Source organism: Giraffa tippelskirchi, chromosome 7 (assembly GCF_054371585.1).
Source record: "Giraffa tippelskirchi isolate mGirTip1 chromosome 7, T2T-mGirTip1v1.2.pri, whole genome shotgun sequence".
NCBI lineage: Eukaryota > Metazoa > Chordata > Mammalia > Artiodactyla > Giraffidae > Giraffa > Giraffa tippelskirchi.
The window spans coordinates 84,267,781-84,287,608 of record NC_137281.1 but is presented as its reverse complement, the minus strand read 5'-3'; the positions used below and the strand labels follow the sequence as shown (position 1 = coordinate 84,287,608).

Genomic DNA, 19,828 nt, shown 5'->3' with positions numbered 1-19,828 from the left:
ACTTTAGACCTGCCTGAAAAAAACCTAAAAATAAATCTGAACACAACCTGATTCTCCTGTACGTTAACTACCTTTAAAACAAAATTCAACAACTTTCAAATTGAGACAACAAAACACAGATTCTCAACAATGTAATATTCACAATGCCAGGAATGTAATAAAAAAATTGCCAGACATGAGAAAGCAAAAAAACCTCAATATATGTATGAAAAAGGAAAAATAAGTCACTATAAAAGCATCAGAGATGATACAGATGTTGGAATATTGGAATCAGTAGACAACGACTATAAAATGACTATTATACATATATTTATAAATAAGAGGGCTATCTTATCTTTGTGTTACATAATTTAGAAACTACCTGAAACAATCTTGGTTTTTCTTCAAAACAACACTGAACCTACTCAAATATTCAAAAAGTAACTGCTAAAATCTTAAGTCACTGAGGAAAGCTTTTAGTCTGGAAGATATCTGTTACAGTTGTTTCTAATAATCCAATTATACTATAAAATAATTTAAATTTGGCTTCCTTGTTTTAGTTACTTTTTATTATTTTATATCCCAGGGGACAGCCATGCTGAATTAGCTGCAACTAAACAAGATGACATGCTGAAAAGGGCTATTAAAAATTATCTATAAATATTGAAAAACATCAGCTTTAAACTTTGGTTTCATTTTTTCATTAATTAAAAGAACAATAATTACATGCCTACCATGTGACAGATATGACTGATACTATGATTAAGTTATAACTGGGCATACATCAAAATAGATATTACAGAACTCAGAGAGGTATGGTACAGATAGTATAAAAAGAAAATAATTCTTCTTGTTTGGGGTTTGCATTTAATTATACAGGATGAACAAAAGTTACTCCAGAAGATCAAATCTGAAAGTTCTGCAGTTAGGAGTATATACTTGGGGTTTTGGCATGATTGATTTTTACCTTGTTTTTTTCCTAAAATTAACTGACTGGTTTGTTCATTCCTTTCAATATCTGTTTGCTCATCTCTGCTTTATTTTTATTTTTTTAAACAACAGAAATTTACTATCATACAGTTCTGGAGGCTAGAAGTCTGAAATCAAGGTGATGGTACGGTTGTTGTTTTCTGAGGGCTGTGGAGGGAGAATCTGTTCTAGGCCTTTCTTCTTGGTTTGTAGATAGCCATCCTTATGTTCACAAGGCAGTCTCCCTGTGTGTGTGTGTGTGTGTGTGTGTGTGTGTGTGTGTGTGCTCAGAAGTGTCTGACTGTTTGCAACCACATGGACTGTAGCCTGCCCAGGCTCCTCTGTCCATGGGATTCTCCAGGAAAGAATACTGGACTGAGTAGCCATTCCCTTCTCTGGGGGATCTTCCCAACCCAGGGATAGAACATGGGTCTCCTGCACTGCGAGTGGATTCTTTACTGTCTGAGCTACCACGGAAGCCCCTGTATACCTGCCTCCAAATTTCATCTTTTTTATAAGAATATCAGTCTTACTAGATTAGAGCCCACTCTAATGTCTTCCTTTTAACTTCACTACCTCTATAAAGACCATTATTTTCAAATAAGGTTGGTTACATACTGAGGTACCAGGGGTTAAGAGATCAACATAGCAATTTGGGTTGGAATGGGGGTGGGGTGGGGAGGTGGAATGGACATAAAACAGATATGTAAACATTTTTGTTTCAAATTTGTACATCTCTTTTCATGAAAACAAAGACACTTTTGCTGTACACCTAAAACTAATACAACATTATAAATCAATTGTACTTCAATTAAAACAAACAAGACAAGATAAGACAAGAAGGGAATGCTACAGTCACTTACCTTTGTTTTAAATGTTTATGTTCACTGTACTTGACACTGTTATTGCAAAATACTTCAAACACTTTTTGGAAGTATTTTCTAGAAGTTATAAGGAATAGCACCAGGGGAAGTTATTTCATATACACTAAGTTTGTTTCTAAACGCATTTTGGATTTACTCGACTTATACCTTGAATTTGTAGAACACAACAAAATAGAAATCATAAAACACACTGATCTCAATTTACCATAATTGTGCTTCTCAACCTAGAAACAATCACCCAATATAACATACACTGCAGTTCAGTTCAGTCACTCAGTCGTGTCTGACTCGTTGCGACTCCATGAACCACAGCACGCCAGGCCTCCCTGTTCATCACCAACTCCCAGAGTTTACCAAAACTCATGTCCATCGAGTCAGTGATGCCACCCAGCCATCTCATTCTCTGTCATCCCCTTCTCCTCCTGCCCTCAATCCTTCAGGGTCTTTTCCAATGAGTCAACCCTTCACATGAGGTGGCCAAAGTATTGGAGTTTCAGCTTCAACATCAATCCTTCCAATGAACACCCAGGACTGATCTCCCTTAGGATGGACTGGTTGGATCTCCTTGCAGTCCAAAGGACTCTCAAGAGTCTTCTCCAACACCACAGTTCAAAAGCATCAATTCTTCGGTGCTCAGCTTTCTTCACAGTCCAACTCTCACATCCATACATGACTACTGGAAAAACCATAGCCTTGATTAAACAGATCTTTCTGGACAAAGTAATGTCTCTGCTTTTTAATATGCTGTCTAGGTTGGTCATAACCTTCCTTCCAAGGAGTAAGTGTCTTTTAATTTCATGGCTGCAATCACCATCTACAGTGATTTTGGAGACCCCAAAAATAAAGTCTGACACTGTTTCCACTGTTTCCCCATCTATTTCCCATGAAGTGATGGGACCAAATGCCATGATCTTAGTTTTCTGAATGTTGAGTTTTTTTTTCACTCTCTCCTCTTTCACTTTCATCAAGAGGCTTTTTAGTTCCTCTTCACTTTCTGTCATAAGGGTAGTGTCATCTGCATATCTGAGGTTATTGATATTTCTCTCAGAAATCTTGATTCCAGCTTCTGCTTCTTCCAGCCCAGGGTTTCTCATGATGTACTTTGCACATGAGTTAAATAAGCAGGGTGACAATATACAGCTTTGACGTACTCTTTTTCCTATTTGCAACCAGTCTGTTGTTTCATGTCCAGTTCTAACTGTTGCTTCCTGACCTGCATACAGGTTTCTCAAGAGGCAGGTCAGGTGGTCTGGTATTCCCATCTCTTTCAGAATTTTCCACAGTTTACTGTGATCCACACAGTCAAAGGCTTCGGCATAGTCAATAAAGCAGAAATAGATGTTTTTCTGGAACTCTCTTGCTTTTTCGATGATCCAGTGGATGTTGGCAATTTGATCTCTGGTTCCTCTGCCTTTTCTAAAATCAGCTTGAACGTCTGGAAGTTCATGGTTCACGTATTGCTGAAGCCTGGCTTGGAGAATTTTGAGCATTACTTTACTAGCGTATGAGATGAGTGCAACGGTGCAGTAGTTTGAGCATTCTTTGGCATTGCCTTTCTTTGGGATTGGAATGAAAACTGACCTTTTCCAGTCCTGTGGCTACTGCTGAGTTTTCCAAATTTGCTGGCATATTGAGTGCAGCACTTTCACAGCATCATCTTTGAGGATTTGAAATAGCTCAACTGGAATTCCATCACCTCCACTAGCTTTGTTCATAGTGATGCTTTCTAAGGCCCACGTGACTTCACATTCCAGGATGTCTGGCTCTAGGTGAGTGATCACACCATCATGATTATCTGGGTCATGAAGATCTTTTTTGTACAGTTCTTCTGTGTATTCTTGCCACCTCTTCTTAATATCTTCTGCTTCTGTTAGGTCCATACCATTTCTGTCCTTTATTGTGCCCATCTTTGCATGAAATGTTCCCTTGGTATCTCTAATTTTCTTGAAGAGATCTCTAGTCTTTCCCATTCTGTTGTTTTCCTCTATTTCTTTGCCTTGATCTCTGAGGAAGGCTTTCTTATCTCTTTTTGCTATTCTTTGGAACTCTGCATTCAAATGGGTATATCTTTCCTTTTCTCCTTTGCTTTTTGCTTCTCTCCTTTTCACAGCTATCTGTAAGGCCTCCTCAGACAGCCATTTTGCCTTTTTGCATTTCTTTTCCATGGGGATGGGATGGGCTTGATCCCTGTCTCCTGTACAATGTCACGAACCTCTGTCCATAGTTCATCAGGCACTCTGTCTATCAGATCTAGTCTCTTAAATCTATTTCTCACTTCCACTGTATAATCATAAGGGATTTGATGTAGGTCATACCTGAATGGTCTAGTGGTTTTCCCTACTTTCTTCAATTTAAGTCTGAATTTGGCAATAAGGAGTTCATGATCTGAGCCACAATCAGCTCCTCGTCTTATTTTTGCTGACTCTATAGAGCGTCTCCATCTTTGGCTGCAAAGAATATAATATATCTGATTTCAGTGTTGACCATCTGGTGATGTCCATGTGTAGAATCTTCTCTTGTGTTGTTGGAAGAGGGTATTTGCTATGACTAGTGCGTTCTCTTGGCAGAACTCTATTAGCCTCTGCCCTGCTTCATTCTGTACTCCAAGGCCAAATTTGCCTGTTATTCCAGGTGTTTCTTGACTTCCTGCTTCTGCATTCCAGTCCCCTATAATGAAAAGGATATCTTTTTTGGGTGTTAGTCTAGAAGGTCTTGTAGGTCTTCATAGAACCATTCAATCTCACCTTCTTCTGCATTACTGGTCGGGGCATAGACTTGGATTACCGTGATATTGAATGGTTTGCCTTGGAAACGAACAGAGATCATTCTGTCATTTTTGAGATTGCATCCAAGTACTGCATTTCAGTCTTTTGTTGACTATGATGGCTACTCCATTTCTTCTAAGGGATTCCTGCCCACAGTAGTAGATATAATGGTCATCTGAGTTAAATTCACCCATTCCAGTCCATCTTAGTTCACTGATTCCTAGAATGTCGATGTTCACTCTTGCCATCTCCTGTTTGACCACTTCCAATTTGCCTTGATTCATGGACCTAACATTCCAGGTTCCTATGCAATATTGCTCTTTACAACATTGAACCTTGCTTCTATCACCAGTCCCATCCACAACTGGGTGTTGTTTTTGTTTTGGGTCCATCCCTTCCTTCTTTCTGGAGTTATTTCTCCACTGATCTCCAGTAGCATATTCGGCACCTACCGACCTGGGGAGTTCATCTTTCAGTGTCCTAATCTTGCCTTTTCATACTGTTGAAGAGGAGCTACCCCACATCCGAGGAGCAGGGGCAGCAGACGCGAGGAGCTACCCCAAGTCCGAGGTCAGGGGTGCCAGCCAGGAGGATCTACCCCAAGTCCGAGGTCAGGGGCAGCGGCCGGGAAGATCTACCCCATGCCCGAGGTCAGGGGCGGCAGCCGGGAGGAGCTACCCCACATCCAAGGTAAGGAGCAGCGGCTGCACTTTTCTGGGGCAGCTGTGAAGATATACCCCACATCCAAGGTAAGAGAAAACCAAGTAAGATGGTAGGCACTGAGTGAGGGCATCAGAGGGCAGACAGACTGAAACCACAATCATAGACAACTAGCCAATCTGATCACATGGACCACAGCCTTGTCTAACTCAATGAAACTAAGCCATGCCGTGAGGGGCCACCCAAGATGGACAGGTCATGGTGGAGAGGTCTGACAGAATGTGGTCCACTGGAGAAGGGAATGGCAAACCACTTCAGTATTCTTGCCTTGAGAACCCCATGAACAGTATAACATACAATCGTAATTTTAAGACCAAAATTTTCCCTTAGCAATATGTACCAAAAATGTCTGCAACTTCTATAACCTTCACATTAGCAAAACCCAAAAGGGCCTTTGACACATCAATACCTTAAAATGTTAATTTACTGCCATGAATAGCTATCAGCCTCTCAACTATGTATGTGCGAACCCAGTATGAGCCTAGGTGTGCAAAACAGCTTGCTCACAGTGTCTTAGTTTAATTTTAGTTCAAGAATCCTTCCTTTTAGAAAAACTTACACATACATACATTGAATAAATTATCCTAACACAAAGGAAAATGAAACTTATGATTATAATAAGAATTATCCGGGGACTTCCCTGGTAGTCCAGTGGCTAAGACTCCATGTTCCCAATATTGAGACCCTACGGTGTTTTCTAAACTTTTTAAACCCAATTCATGGTGAGAAATATATTTACATTGTAACTCAGTTCCCAAATATCTATAGCAAAATAACATTTATACACATACACATACAAATGCATAAACAGATACACTCATATATATTAAAACTGCAAACTTCTCATGAGACAGTGTTCACCCTTACAATATGTAAGAAACTCTCGACATTTTCTATTCTGCTTTTATTTTTCCAGTCTTGAACTAAAATTGACTAGGATTCTTGTATGGGTTTTGAGTCAAAGTCTGAAAAACACAGACCAGTGGTATTTTTAAGTCTGCTGCACAACTTGCTAAAGATACAAATTCCTGAGCCCCATCTAAAACTATTGAATTAGAATCCATGGAGGATGGATCCCCAAGCACTGCATTTTAGCAGGCTCTCCAGATGATCCTTAAGCATATTAAATTTGAGAACCTTTGATGTTATTTAACTTGAGATCTATAGGATCCTCAGGTGTTATTCAGACAAAGAGATGTAGAGAAAAATATTATTGCCAGAAGCCATAGTAAATGCAAAGACTAAATGGGCAAGGGAGAGCATGATTATGCTTAAGGAGGTTCAGTGGAACAAGGCAAGTTCATAGGGCTCTATGGGAAAGCAATGTGGATGAAGAGGTAGGCATGGTTCATTCTGCCATCTGCCTCTCCTACTTAGTTCCATGCCACCTAAAGAATAATATATAAGTATGCATTCTTAAAAAGGAAGGAAATTTTTACACATGCTATAACATGTATGAACTTGCAGCCATGAAACTAAATGATGCTTGCTCCTTGGAAGGAAAGCTATGACAAATCTAGATAGCATATTAAAAAGCAAAGACATCACTTTGGAGACAAAAGTCCATATAGTCAAAGCTATGGTTTTTCCAGTAGTCATGTATGGATGTGAAAGTTGGACCATAAAGAAGGCTAAGCACTGAAGAATTGATGCTTTCGAATTGTGGTGCTGGAGAAGACTCTCAAAAGTCCCTTGGACTGCAAGGAGATCAAACCAGTCAATCCAAAAGGAAATCAAACCTGAATATTCATTGGAAGGACTGATGCTGAAGCTGAAGCTTCAATAATTTGGCCCCTTGATGCAAAGAACTGACACATTGGAAACGACCCTGAATCTGGGAAAGACTGAAGGCAGGAAGAGAAGGGGACAAGAGCAGATGAGATGGCTGGATGGCATCACGGACTCAGTGGACATGAATTTGAACAAACTCCAGGAGATAGTGAAGTACAGGGAAGTCTGGCGTGCTGCAGTCCATGGGTCACAAAGAGTCAGACACGACTTAAGAGGCTGAACAGCAACAACATGGATGAACTTTGAGGACATCGTACAAAGTGACATGAGCCAATCACAAAAAGACAAATATTGCATGATTCCACATACATGACATAACTAGAGAAGTCAAAAATTCAGAGACAGAAAGTAGAACGGTGGTTGCCAGGGCCTTGGGGAGGGAGAACTGATGTTTAATGGGTATAATGTTTCAGTTTTTCCAGATGAAAAGAGTTCTGTGCAATAGAAGACTGACCGCACCAGGAATGTAAACGCATTTATTAGCACCACTTCACTGTGTGCTTTAGAATGGTTAAGATGGTACTGTCATGAGTATTTTACCACAATTAAAAAAATAATACATGAGACTAAGAGTCCTGAGCTGACACTTGACCTTGACTAGTATTTGACTCTTTTCCCAGGGATATAAATGTCTCCTCATTTCTGGGAGAAGTAGTAACCATTCCCTTTTAGGCAAGGAAAGCACTCAAATTATAAATGTGTCTTGTTTTTTGTTTTTTTTTTTAAGAAAAAAAGCTTGTTAAAATTTCTACATTGGAGAATGAAAGAAAAGAGACAGGAAAGAATCAATTATAACTTAACCTTGTAATGAAGAGCAGAGCTCTGCACAGCCTCAGTGGAAGGGTGATGAAACACCCTGGGTTTTGCCTACAGATCATAAACTACACATGGATGGTAGTACATATTTATTCCTGACAAATATTTTTGTCTAAAAGCTTTTTCTTGTGAAGGGACATTTTATATAAAATAGTAATCTGCTAGTTAACACATATTCCTATTTGGGGGTGCCGTAACTCGATGGTTCCCAGATCTAGCATCAAGCTGAACATCAGAATTCTCTGAGAAGCCTTAAAAAAATACAGATCCTTGGTCCCACTCCAGATTTATTGGAGCAGGTTACCCAGCAGTGAACTTAAGGCCTATGTGTTTTCAAAGCTGCCAAGTATATTTTTATGGGTAGCCTTTTGGGGGAAAATCACTCAAAGGAAGGACAGCTATGAGAATGGTCGCTTGAGTATGTGATCTTACCTCTCTCTACCCTCTCAAAATCTCTCTAAAATGACTGAATATAAAAGTATGAAAATATTCTTAGCAATACTAGAAAACCAGAAAAAGTTCCATCAGCAGACCAGAACACTAAGGAATTTCTGGAAGATATAAAGCAGATGGAATCAGTAAAACCCCAAATTGCTAAAGAGCCTGAAATGAAGAGTATCATTGTTAAGTAAATGTTACCGGCAGAACCTCAGAATACTCCCCAGAGTCAGAGGGAGAAAGTGTAGCCAGAAGATGTGGGTCAGCTGTCCAGTAACTACTGGAGGGTTTGCTAACAATTTGCTAGCCTCCTACCCTCAAAAAGGCTGAATCCGGAATTGTCCTCAGGTTGAAAATGGTGAGAGAAGGGCTGTGTTTTGGGTAAGTGCATCTGGCCCAAGATGTAAAAGGAGTCCCATTCCCAGAAGGCAAGTTTCTTGTGAACATCATAAAGGAAAGTCCAATTGGTTGGATATCCTTCTTCCTCCCTCCCATATCCTCCACAGACAGAGATCTTATAACTTGCATTCATAGTGATATTTCTAAATTATGTTAAGGAAACAAATTCATGTAGATCCTCATATATAAATAAGAACAAAATATCACAGAACAAATGAATGGATGAAAGAACGTATTTTTGTTTAATTTAAAGAACAAGTATAGGTAATGGAGAAAAAGTAATTCTAGAAATTAAAAAAAAAAACTTTATCTCATTCATAAAACAAGAATAAGCCATTAGAGGGACTTCCCTGGTGGCCCAATGGCTAAGACTCTGTGCTCCCAGTGCGGGGGACCAAGGTTTGATCCCTGATGAGGGAAGTAGATCCCACATCCTGCAACTTAAAAGATTCTGCATGTGGCAACGAAAATCCCATGTGCCACAACTAAGACCTATTGCAAATAGGTCAAATAAATAAATAATTTTTAAAAGAATAAGCCATTACAAAAAATGCAGACTACTTGGAAATTAAGATCATGAGAGCCAAGAAAAAGAAAACAAATCAAGCAGACAATAGCACCTCAGAAGAGCTGAATAATGGAATGAACATGTCTGAAGAATGAACTAGATATAACTGATTCTCTTGATTAGCCACAGAGTATTTCCTTCAGGGTGATCATTACAAAGTGTACTTTGGCAGGTCCCTCCAGCATTCCGTGGTCTGGAGGAAGACCTGGAGCTAGTTCGGAGGAGAGGAGGGCAAGCAACTCACTGCAGGTTCCCAGAGGGTGGGCCTAGTGAGTCCACTCTGAGCCTTCTACATCTACTTTACCTAGGTTGTACCCTTACCTGAAATGTCTAAGGACTATTCACTTTACTGAGGTCTACTCCACTTAGAGCTCAGCCCAGGGACCATCTCCCTCTGGGAAGTTTTCCTTAACTTCTCTTCTCCACACTGATTTACATTTTCTAGTATACCTGCATATGACCACAACTAAGTTTAACTCACTGTATTATAATTTCCTATTCATGTTTCTGTCTTCCTCATGCTCTGAGGGATATTTTAACCAGAAGCATCACTTCTATTCAGATACACAGACATGGATATGTTATTCATTCTCTTAATATATCTTGTATGCCTACTAGAAGAACTAAATGCCTGTTCTAATATCTACAGGAAAACATACAAAAACTGTCCTGTCCACCAAGACCATGGTCAACCCATCATTAAATATAGGTACCTATTCACCCCAAGTTGGAGCTCTCTGAATTCAGTAGGGTGCTATCACATTCTGGAACTTTCTGAATTTCCACCAGGTAATAGTTTATGCAAATGGGCCTCTAAGAATCCAACAACTTGGTCAAAATCTAGGAAGCCTTATTACATTAACAGTCAATACATCTTTGTCTCCCCCAAATGGATACACTGTTGGATATTTCATTTGCTGGATGATATTTGAAAGTTATCCAGAGAAAGTCCTAAAAGGTACTTTCACCTTTATACTGCTATTTCTACTCTTCTTGTATGTTACTCCTCTACCACTGAATTGAAAATTATGCAACTCTGTCATGCCAGGACTATAGCAGGATTTGAAAGGACACCACAGTTATCACTACAGATCATCTACCATCCCAGTCAACTGAAATATTTGTGTCTTGAATAAAACTCATGGAAATGTGAAAAGGGCTTGCACTCTCCAATTCTTCCTATCCCCTGCCCAAGATCCAATATATTCTCTATACCATCTCCTGGATTACATGCATCAGCAGGAACATAGCAGAAAATAGAAAATGTACTTGACCTCAAAAGCAGGTCATCTGGAAGTATTAGAGAAAATAAAGAGCTAAGCCTATGCAGAAACACAAAAAAAGCAATCGGTAAGCATACGAAAACCCTTCCTTCTATCTCAATTTCTCAATAAATCCCACTTTTAAAAGAAAGTCATAAGTATTAATCCCATAATTGCATATTTATTTCGTTGAGTAGGTAAAACTCCTTTTCAGGTTGGGAAAAAAATTCCCTAAATACAGACATTTAAGATCAACTCCCTACAGAGCTAGGAGTTTAGAAGTTGAGGTATCCTGAGGAAGTGGGCACGTCATAACCCCCATACACCCAAATTTATATCTCTTTTTAAATTACTCCCCATAAATAAGACAAGAGCAAAAGTAATATGTTCCACCATGGGTTGGGGAACCACCAAGGGTTTGTCGCACCTTCAAAGCTAATATTGTGAGACATGAGAAACAACCAATTTTAAAAATGAGAAACTATCTCCTCAAAATAGTCGTTAATGGTCTTTAGGTAGAAACTCCTTAAAGAAAATTGAGTGTTCCTTCCATTGCAAATAAATCCTACTCTTCCAACAAGATGGGAAGGCAGCTGGAACAGGATTCGACATAAACTGAAGAGAACATTAAAAGTATTTCAGAAAACTTTGTATTTCCACACAAAGAAAAAAAGAAACTGATTAAGGGTGTTTTCTTTGAAATAATGCCTCTATGCAAAATTCACCATCTAGACTTACCCTCTCCCTTTTAGAGACATAGTACAGGGATGGGGGCTAACAGAGGAAAAAGGTAGAAACAGAAAAGGTGCAGAAGCTCAACTGGTTTTCAATAATCAGAAGCACAGACCGAGAACTCAGGAAGAGGTATGTTCTCAACTCTTTTATACTTCGTTCTTTTCCTTCTATAAAAGTACATTCAGTGAGCAGTCTTGAAGTGAAACTAAAGAACTGAGGGGCAAGGGAGAAGAGAAGAAGGAGAGATTAGGGAAGGGTGGCTACTCATCCTGCATTGAGAAGTCTGACTGCCTGTCTCAGCTTCAGTTCTGAAATCTTCCCCATTGACACTGAATGAGACATCATCACAACAGAAAGGATGATATGTTTCAAATCTTAACAAAACAACACTTATACATATATATATCCTAATATACAGTGTTTAGCTGCATTAGTTCTCCAAGTAGGGATACCAAGTTAGAAGTTACGGCCTAACTAGCAAGTGGCTTAGTGACAAGTATAACCTGCTAAATCAAAATTGCTCGGTAGCTACACAGATTGTAGATGATAATTCATGAAAGAAATTCTAATTCAACTGATGAGTGCAGTAAGTGTCAAACAAAGGACAGCAGAATATATGTTGACATTTCCACATACATGTTTTACAAAGGAGCAACTCTAAACTATAATTATAAAGAGCACATACTATACCAGTCATCATTTTAGCATCAGAAGGACTAATAAACACAAGAGCTTTGTTTTTCCACAAAGAACTTTGTCACAGCTGGCCCTATCATTTTTCAGTTGAAAATCTTACATGGCAATAGAAATACTCCAAAGTATTTACAATCTTAATTTAAAGCATCAGAACCCACACAATCAAATTATTAATAAATGACAAGTTGGGAGTTTCCACTTACGTAGATATATTGTTGAAGCTGAGAAACAGACGTTGGAGGCAGGGCAAATTATCCACATCTCTCTAGAAGGAAACAGAAAGCAAAAATTTATCAGCTGAAAGGAAAAAAAAATGTTATAAAATGTCTTCTTGCTCAGCTGTTGAAATACATAGTCATTGCTAGTTACTGCAACCTTGCTAGACCACTGATTGCTACTGGGCATTGAGCTCCATTCTTCTCCACTGCAGATTAAATGGGAGGGTTTTAGTACACCCGCAGAACATGCTGCACCACTCGCAAGGTAAAAAGCACTGAAGAGAACAGAGGGAGATGCTGCTGCTGCCGCTAGCCTCTTCAAGCATGCTTTTGGGAAAGGAGCCAAAATGCTACTTCAGCCTTTCAACTGTAGCACAAATACAGTATGATCAAACATTTGTTAAAAATCACTTGGAAAAGAATCTGTTCAAACACTTGAAATTTTAAATTTATGCAATCAGAGTTCCAAACAGTACTGAGACTTTCAAAGCCATTCACCTCACTATTCTCAAACCCACAGAAATACACCACTCAGTTGCAAATGAATCAATACATTGACAATGCCCCATAATGCTAAAAGTAGATCATAATGACTGTCAGTGAAGGGTACTGGAAGGACAATTTCCAATCTAAGCAATAATCCAGGGTTCTTACGATTGGAAATCTATGCTGTCCTGTTTAGATGCAGCACTCCTGAGCGAAACACTGCTGTTTAAATATAGTTACCATCAGCAAATATTGAAATGTTTTAGCCCAAATGATTTTTTACCAATTTTATTAAAAGACACAAACCTTCTGAAAAGTCTGACATATTCTGGAATACCAGAATCTTAAGAGGAAGCTTAGTAATTACCTAGTCCATAATCTCATTATTCACACGAGAAAAAGTAAAACAGTTGAGGTTGTGGCAGGGGCAGCGAGGGAGAGGGGTGGAAAGGTGACCAGGATACATACTGCCATACACACAGAAGCCAAAACAGGACAAGATTCCAGTTATCCTGACTTCAGTGCTCTGCTCTTTACAATACTACACACACTGGTACTGCTAATATTAGATATTTTTCACTTTTATTATTTACAATAATTTCTAGTTATATCCGATTGAATACTGTTAATATAAGAATGTACATTTTACATAAATTGTGACCAATTATTTAAACCCAATCAAAACTTGTCTTACTCTTTCCATAAGTCATCATCTTTCTTCCTCCTCCCCTTTCCTTCTTCCCTTTTAAAACTACCATTTCTAAGACCGAATAAAAATGTAGGCAATGCATCAAAATTACAGACAAGTTCAGCTTTTCCAAAAAGTCATTTATTTATTTTTAAAAACTTGTTATACAAAGAAAATATAAAAGTGATAGAACTGTGGCAGAGCCACATCTCATTGACTTTTTAGAGGACATAGGAGAAATGAATCTGGCTTAAGACATTTTCCCATATAGTTTCCTTTGTGTGCTATTTTTCTCTCAATCCCTTAAACCCTAATTCATGTAAAAGGAATACAACTACCAGTGACCAATACACTGGCTATGTACACCATTCACTTGGCATTACCATTCTCAGGCCCACCACTGAAAAGCCTGTTCCACAGATGTGAGTGAGTGATTACTAGAGATTTTCAACCATGGTAAAAGAATAAGTCTTCAGAAAACAGTAAGACAACCATGTTCCCCTCACTCAATGTTAGCAAGCTTCTTGAACCATCTCCACCAGTTACCACTCTCTGATATTCCCAGAAATGAGAGTGGAGGGGGAAGGGAGGACTGATGGATTACCTCTTCTTGTTCCAGGGCTGTAATTTCCAAAAGGAAAAGATAGCTTGCTTGCTATCTGGTCTCCGGAAGTTTAGAGTTACAGTCAGATTGAAAGCCTGTCTGAGGAATCTCTTCTCTTAAATTCTTCCTGGAATCTAAGTGAGATATTTCTGGGCATAAGCATTGTTTGCTGACATCTAACTGGGAGAAAATTGAGAAGCAGTAGCCTGAATCTCCTTTGAATCAAGGCATCTTTAAAAAAAAAAAAAAATTTGCTTTTTTCTGTGCGATCACTCTCTCTCACAAACATGAAGAATGTTCCTAAAACCCACTGGGCTTCTCTAAGAAGTAGGCAAGTACGAATTCCACAAAGCGACAGTACAAAAAGGGCAAGGATTCTCTGTATGCCCAAGGAAAGAAGTATTACAACAGGAAGCAGAGTGGTTATGGTGGGCACACTAAACCAATTTTCCAGAAAAAGACTCAAACTACAAGATTGTACTGGGGCTTGAATGCATTGAGCCTAAGTGCAGATTTAAGAGAATGCTGGCTATTATGAGATGCAAGCATTTTGAACTGGGAGGAGATAAGAAGAGAAAGGGCAAATGACACAGTTCTGAGCTTCATATTTTGTTTTATTATGAAGACAATAAAAACTGGAGATTGTTTGCTTTATTTAGTTGCAATTGGTTTTTTGGAAGGGAAATAAACTAGCACTATCAATTTTTTAAGAAAGTCTTCTTTTGGGGCCCCAGCCTACCACCATCAAAGACTACAGACACACATTTCAAGACAGTTTTTTTACTATTAAAATATAAAGTCAAATTACATCAGGCTATAAATTGTAAGAAAAGGATTTTTTAAGTTTATTTGATTATAATGTTTTATATTTGTTTTCATTTAAGAAGCAAAATTTTACCAGAAGTTTTTGTCAAATTTTCAAAATTATTAACTCTCATCTGATAGAGGTATAAAAAGTATTCACAAGTTGAAAAATTAAAAGTCAGAATTCAACAACATATACCCCAAAATCATTTTAGGAGATAGCCTTTCCAGAACTTTAAAAAGCAAAATAATTACCCACAATCATTGTTGCTGTTCCAAACTTCATTTCCATAAGAAAATCATAATTTTAATTTTTCTAGCAATTCTAAGATATACTCTGTAATGAATTTCTAGCATTACAATAGACAAAAAGAAAACGTCCTATTTATTGTATCAATTATCTATGCATGAGTTATTTACAGAAGAAAAAAAAGACTGCTGAAAGTTACCAGAAGATGGTTGCTTTAATATGAGAGTGAACCAAAGATGTAGATACATAAGATCCAGGAAGTCGATTCACAATTGGAGAGAAGCAAGAGAAACTCAAGGATGTCATCTCCATAGCGGGCCTAAGGGCAACCAATCTACGTTAGAGACAGAGGACAAAGGGCTAGAAGGGGTATCTTCCAAGAGAGAAAATGAAACAGATAGATTACTTGAGATCTTTGCCCATATAGAGAAGAATTTTAGAGTTCTGTTGGGGAGTTTGGACCTTCAGTTAATGGGAGAAATGAGACAGTTAATAATGCCAGAGAAAACAAAAGTTTAGTATCATGGTCCAACATTCACTTTGAAAAGCTCATCTTGTTCTGCCAGACAATCCTAACCTGAAAATCTGAAATCTGTAGTTGCTCAGTTGTGTCTGATTCTTTGCAACCCCATGGATTATAGCCCACCAGGCTTCTCTGTCCACAGAATTTTCTAGCCAAGAATACTACAGTGGGTTGCCATTTCCCTTACCAGGGGATCTTCCTGACCCAGGGATTAAACCTGGGTCTCCCGCACTGCATGCAGATTCTTTACCATCTAAGCCACCAGGGGGTAATCTATTATGTCATAAGTTCATTATCTGAAGCCAGTGCACTGAAAGACCCACCTTAAACAAGACCCCCAAGAAATCTGAAAAATAAATATCGTGACTTGGTCCTTAAAATATGACTAAGACTGTGTCAAGAAAGTGTGCTCTTCCTGGCAGGAAGTAATAATCTCAACTTTTCTTTATCAGCAGGTTGTTCTGGTGTTACATTGGGGAAGCCAGCACTCAACAATCTGCATATAATTATTTTGGAATAATGAGGAAAGCAAAAATAAGGGGTTACAGATAATTTAAGAAAGCTAAATCCTTATAACGTTGAGAAAAAGTCAGCACATTTATTTCACTGTCAAGTGTCAAATCCTCCCAGAAATTCTTTTCTGGAGGTAACTATTTTACAGGCAGTGAAACTATTCCAAAGAGGCAATAACATACCTAAGATAAGAAAAAGAAGATGAAATATTTACATATAGGGGAACATTTACAGTTCATCTGTTAACCTCTTAATATCAAAATTATTATATTTAACAAAACACACTTCTGGGAATCACATTCAAAATATGTTTTGAAGTTAAGACACAAAACCATTTTACAGATTTTTAAAATCTGTTCTTTAAAAATAGGCTGTAGAAATTATTTACTATATGGTTATTGAGAAGAATATAATTATTTATTTTTCAAAAGAATAATGACCTGCCAATTTAGAAGCATGTTTGTCCTACCCAGCTCAGATGCTGTTTTCCATATTCCTAAACTTCACAAAAGAACTAAATGATTCAGCAATTTGACCCTGTGTAGAACATCTATTACTGGAGCTATTTTTAGAGCAGCCTCCTGCAGGGGAAGAAAGAAGAAGGGTGAAGAGACAGAGGCTTTGGCATACAGCAAGGAGAACAAAGATGACTGTAATAAAATCACAACAGCTCTCATTTTGTTACCTATTCTGTTACACAAAAAAGTCAGTGTTAAAATATGTATGGGTAATTATCTTCATTTTGAGAACTAAAAACAAAGCACTGAATAAGCTTAAAAAAAAACAAAGAAAAAAGTATTCCTTTTTATAAAAAGGTTTATAAATTCTAAAATTACTTACTATAGCCATCACTGTAATACAGACACACATTATATGAGGAATAATATGTGTGACACACATTATATGAGGAATAATATGTGTAAGCCATCATATCAACAACTCAAATCATATTTTTATATACCATGAAAAAAAGTCTGTTACCTGCCTCTATTATCCAAAATCAGTAATATCCATATCTACTTTTTACATTTATTTACTACTTATTACCTGGCAATTATCAGTCAATCTAGCTGCAAGCTGCTCTTTCAGTCTAATTTATTTCTATACACTGTTGTAATCCCCTGAAAACAAAAAGGAACTAAAAACCAGACTAATAAGCAGGAAATGACACTCTGACTACAGAGATTTCCAGTCTTTATAATCTAAGAGAGCTAGATATAACCACTATGAGGAGAAATAGAAAAAGCCAGTGGCTCAGACGGTAAAGTGTCTGCTTACAATGCAGGAGACCCGGGTTCAATCCCTGGGTCGGGAAGATCGCCTGGAGAAGGAAGTGGCAACCCACTCCAGTATTCTTGCCTGGAAAATCCCATGGACAGAGAAGCCTGGTAGGCTACAGTCCATGGGGTCGCAAAGAGTTGGACACGACTGAGTGACTTCTCTTTCTTTCACAATCACGGGTCTTTCCACACTTGAATTTTTAGTTCAAATTTACATCACATGCATGATCTAACAAAAAAGAAAGTGTTAGTCGCTCAGTCATGTCTGATTCTTTGTGACCCCATGGACTGTAGCTCACCAGGGTCCTCTGTCCATGGAATTGTCCAGGCAAGAATACTGGAATGGGTAGCCATTACCTTCTCTGGAGATCTTCCAGACAAGGGATTGAATCCAGCTCTCTCACACTGCAGGCACCAGGGAGACCCAAGACTCCTCATAAAAAATGGTCCCTGCCATTCTTACCCTTACCACTACAGGTAAAACTCACTAGAAAGACATAAACTCAATCAGGCTTTACAGCATGTGTGTGTGTGTGCACACACACACATGCATGCTCAGTTGCTCAGTTGCTCAGTTGTGCCTCACTCTTTGCAGCCCCATGGACTGTAGACTGCGAGTCTTCTCGGTCCATGGGATTTTCCAGGCAACAATATTGGAGTGGGTTGCCATGCCCTACTCCAGGGGATCATTTGAACCCAGGGATCAAACCAGTGTCTCTTGCATCTTCTGTATTGGCAGGTGGTTTTTTACCACTAGCACTACCTGGGAAGCCCATACAGCATTTTGACAATTGCAGATGATTAATGAAAAAAATTACTATGAGCAAGAGTAAGCATAAATTTTAGGCAATAAATGTAAAATTACCAAAAAACTAAGAAAATATAATAACTTGATAAAGACTATGGAATATCTATGTTTAAAATTATTAGATAAATAAAATGAATCAAAATATGAGAAAAAATATGTTACAAAGATATTTGGGCATTTATTTTTTAAAAATCCATGCAGACTTCTAGAAATAAAAAATTATGGTCATTATTAAAACTTCAATGGATGGACTGAAAGTCAGATTAGACAAAACTGAAGAGAAAGTTAGTGAACTGGAAGAAACATTAAAGAAATAAAAATCATGCACAAATGTAGCAAAGAAAAGTAAGAATGATGGAAATTTTAAGAAACAAAGAATAGAACAAGAAGGTCCATGCCATGTCTAGCAGGTGCTGAAGAAGCAGAAGGAGGAAGAAATAAATATTTGAAATATAAAGCCTCAGAATATTCCTGTTCCCATAATTAGTCAAAGAAGTGAATCCACAGATTCATAAAACATAGATATTGGGTATGCTAATAAAATTATCATATTTAATCAAATCTAAGATATCACCTGATGATTATTTTACGTAACACCTGGTGAAAATAAACTTATGATTAGCCAATAAAATATCACTTTGAATTTTTATTTCATTATTACCGAAAGAGTTCTTTTAATTTACTTAACCGTATTTTTTAAAACCAAATATCATTTCTATACACATAAAAATTAGGCAAAATAAATTTGTTAAATTAATGATCTCCCCAAATATCTCCATGTATTATAAAGCTAGAATAGTTAGACAGTATAGTCTTGGCATAATGGTAGATAAATAGATGGAACAGAATAGAAGGTTCAGAGAAAGACTGATTTGACTATAACTCAATTTTGAAAAAAAAAACCATTTTAATTAAACAGTGGAAAACAAGGCCATTTCAATAACAGTCATGGAGAAAACTGACATTCCTATTTGGGAAAAATGAATCATGACGCCTACATCTCACACCGTGTGTGTGTGTGTGTGTTTGTGTGTGTGTGTGTGTGGGTAGTCACTCAGTTGCATCCAACTCTCTGTGACCCCATGGACTATAACCCACCAGGCTCCTCTGTCCATGGGTTTTCCAAGCAAGAATACCTGAGTGGGCTGTCATCTCACACCATACACAAAACTTAATTAAAGGTGGATCACAGACCTAAAATGAAAGGTAAAAGTATAAGTCTTCTGGAAGATAACAGAGGAGAACATATTTATGATATCTGGATAAGCAAAGACTTCCTAGACAAGACAAAAAAGACACTAATGATCAAAAGAAAACAAATTGATAAACTGTATGTCACTAAGACTTAAAGTTTCTACAAGTTGAAAATATTGTTAAGAAAGCAAAAAAGGAAGCCATGCAGAAAATGCATTCAATATAAAAGTGAAATAAAGGGCTGTATCTAGAATGAAGATCTACCATACTCATTGATAAAAAGATAATATATTTTTTTAAATGGGCAAAAGACATGAACTGATACTTCACAAAAGGATATACCAGAATAGCCAATAGGTACCTATTGTCCATGAGGTATCAATTAGTCACTGAGTGCTGCTGCTGCTGCTGCTGTTAAGTTGCTTCAGTCGTGTCCAA

General features: G+C 37.9%; 1 protein-coding gene across 19 annotated transcripts in view; it reads right to left on the bottom strand.

Moving 5' to 3' along the window:
* The window catches only part of LRRC49 (leucine rich repeat containing 49), a 149,294-nt gene that overhangs the window by 90,836 nt on the left and 38,630 nt on the right, over positions 1–19,828 (bottom strand). For all 19 annotated transcript variants that reach the window (XM_081506229.1, XM_081506235.1, XM_081506231.1 and 16 more), the window contains one exon: positions 12,226–12,287. In XM_081506229.1, the coding sequence (XP_081362355.1) occupies positions 12,226–12,287 (62 nt within the window). The remainder of the gene's footprint in view (positions 1–12,225; positions 12,288–19,828) is intronic.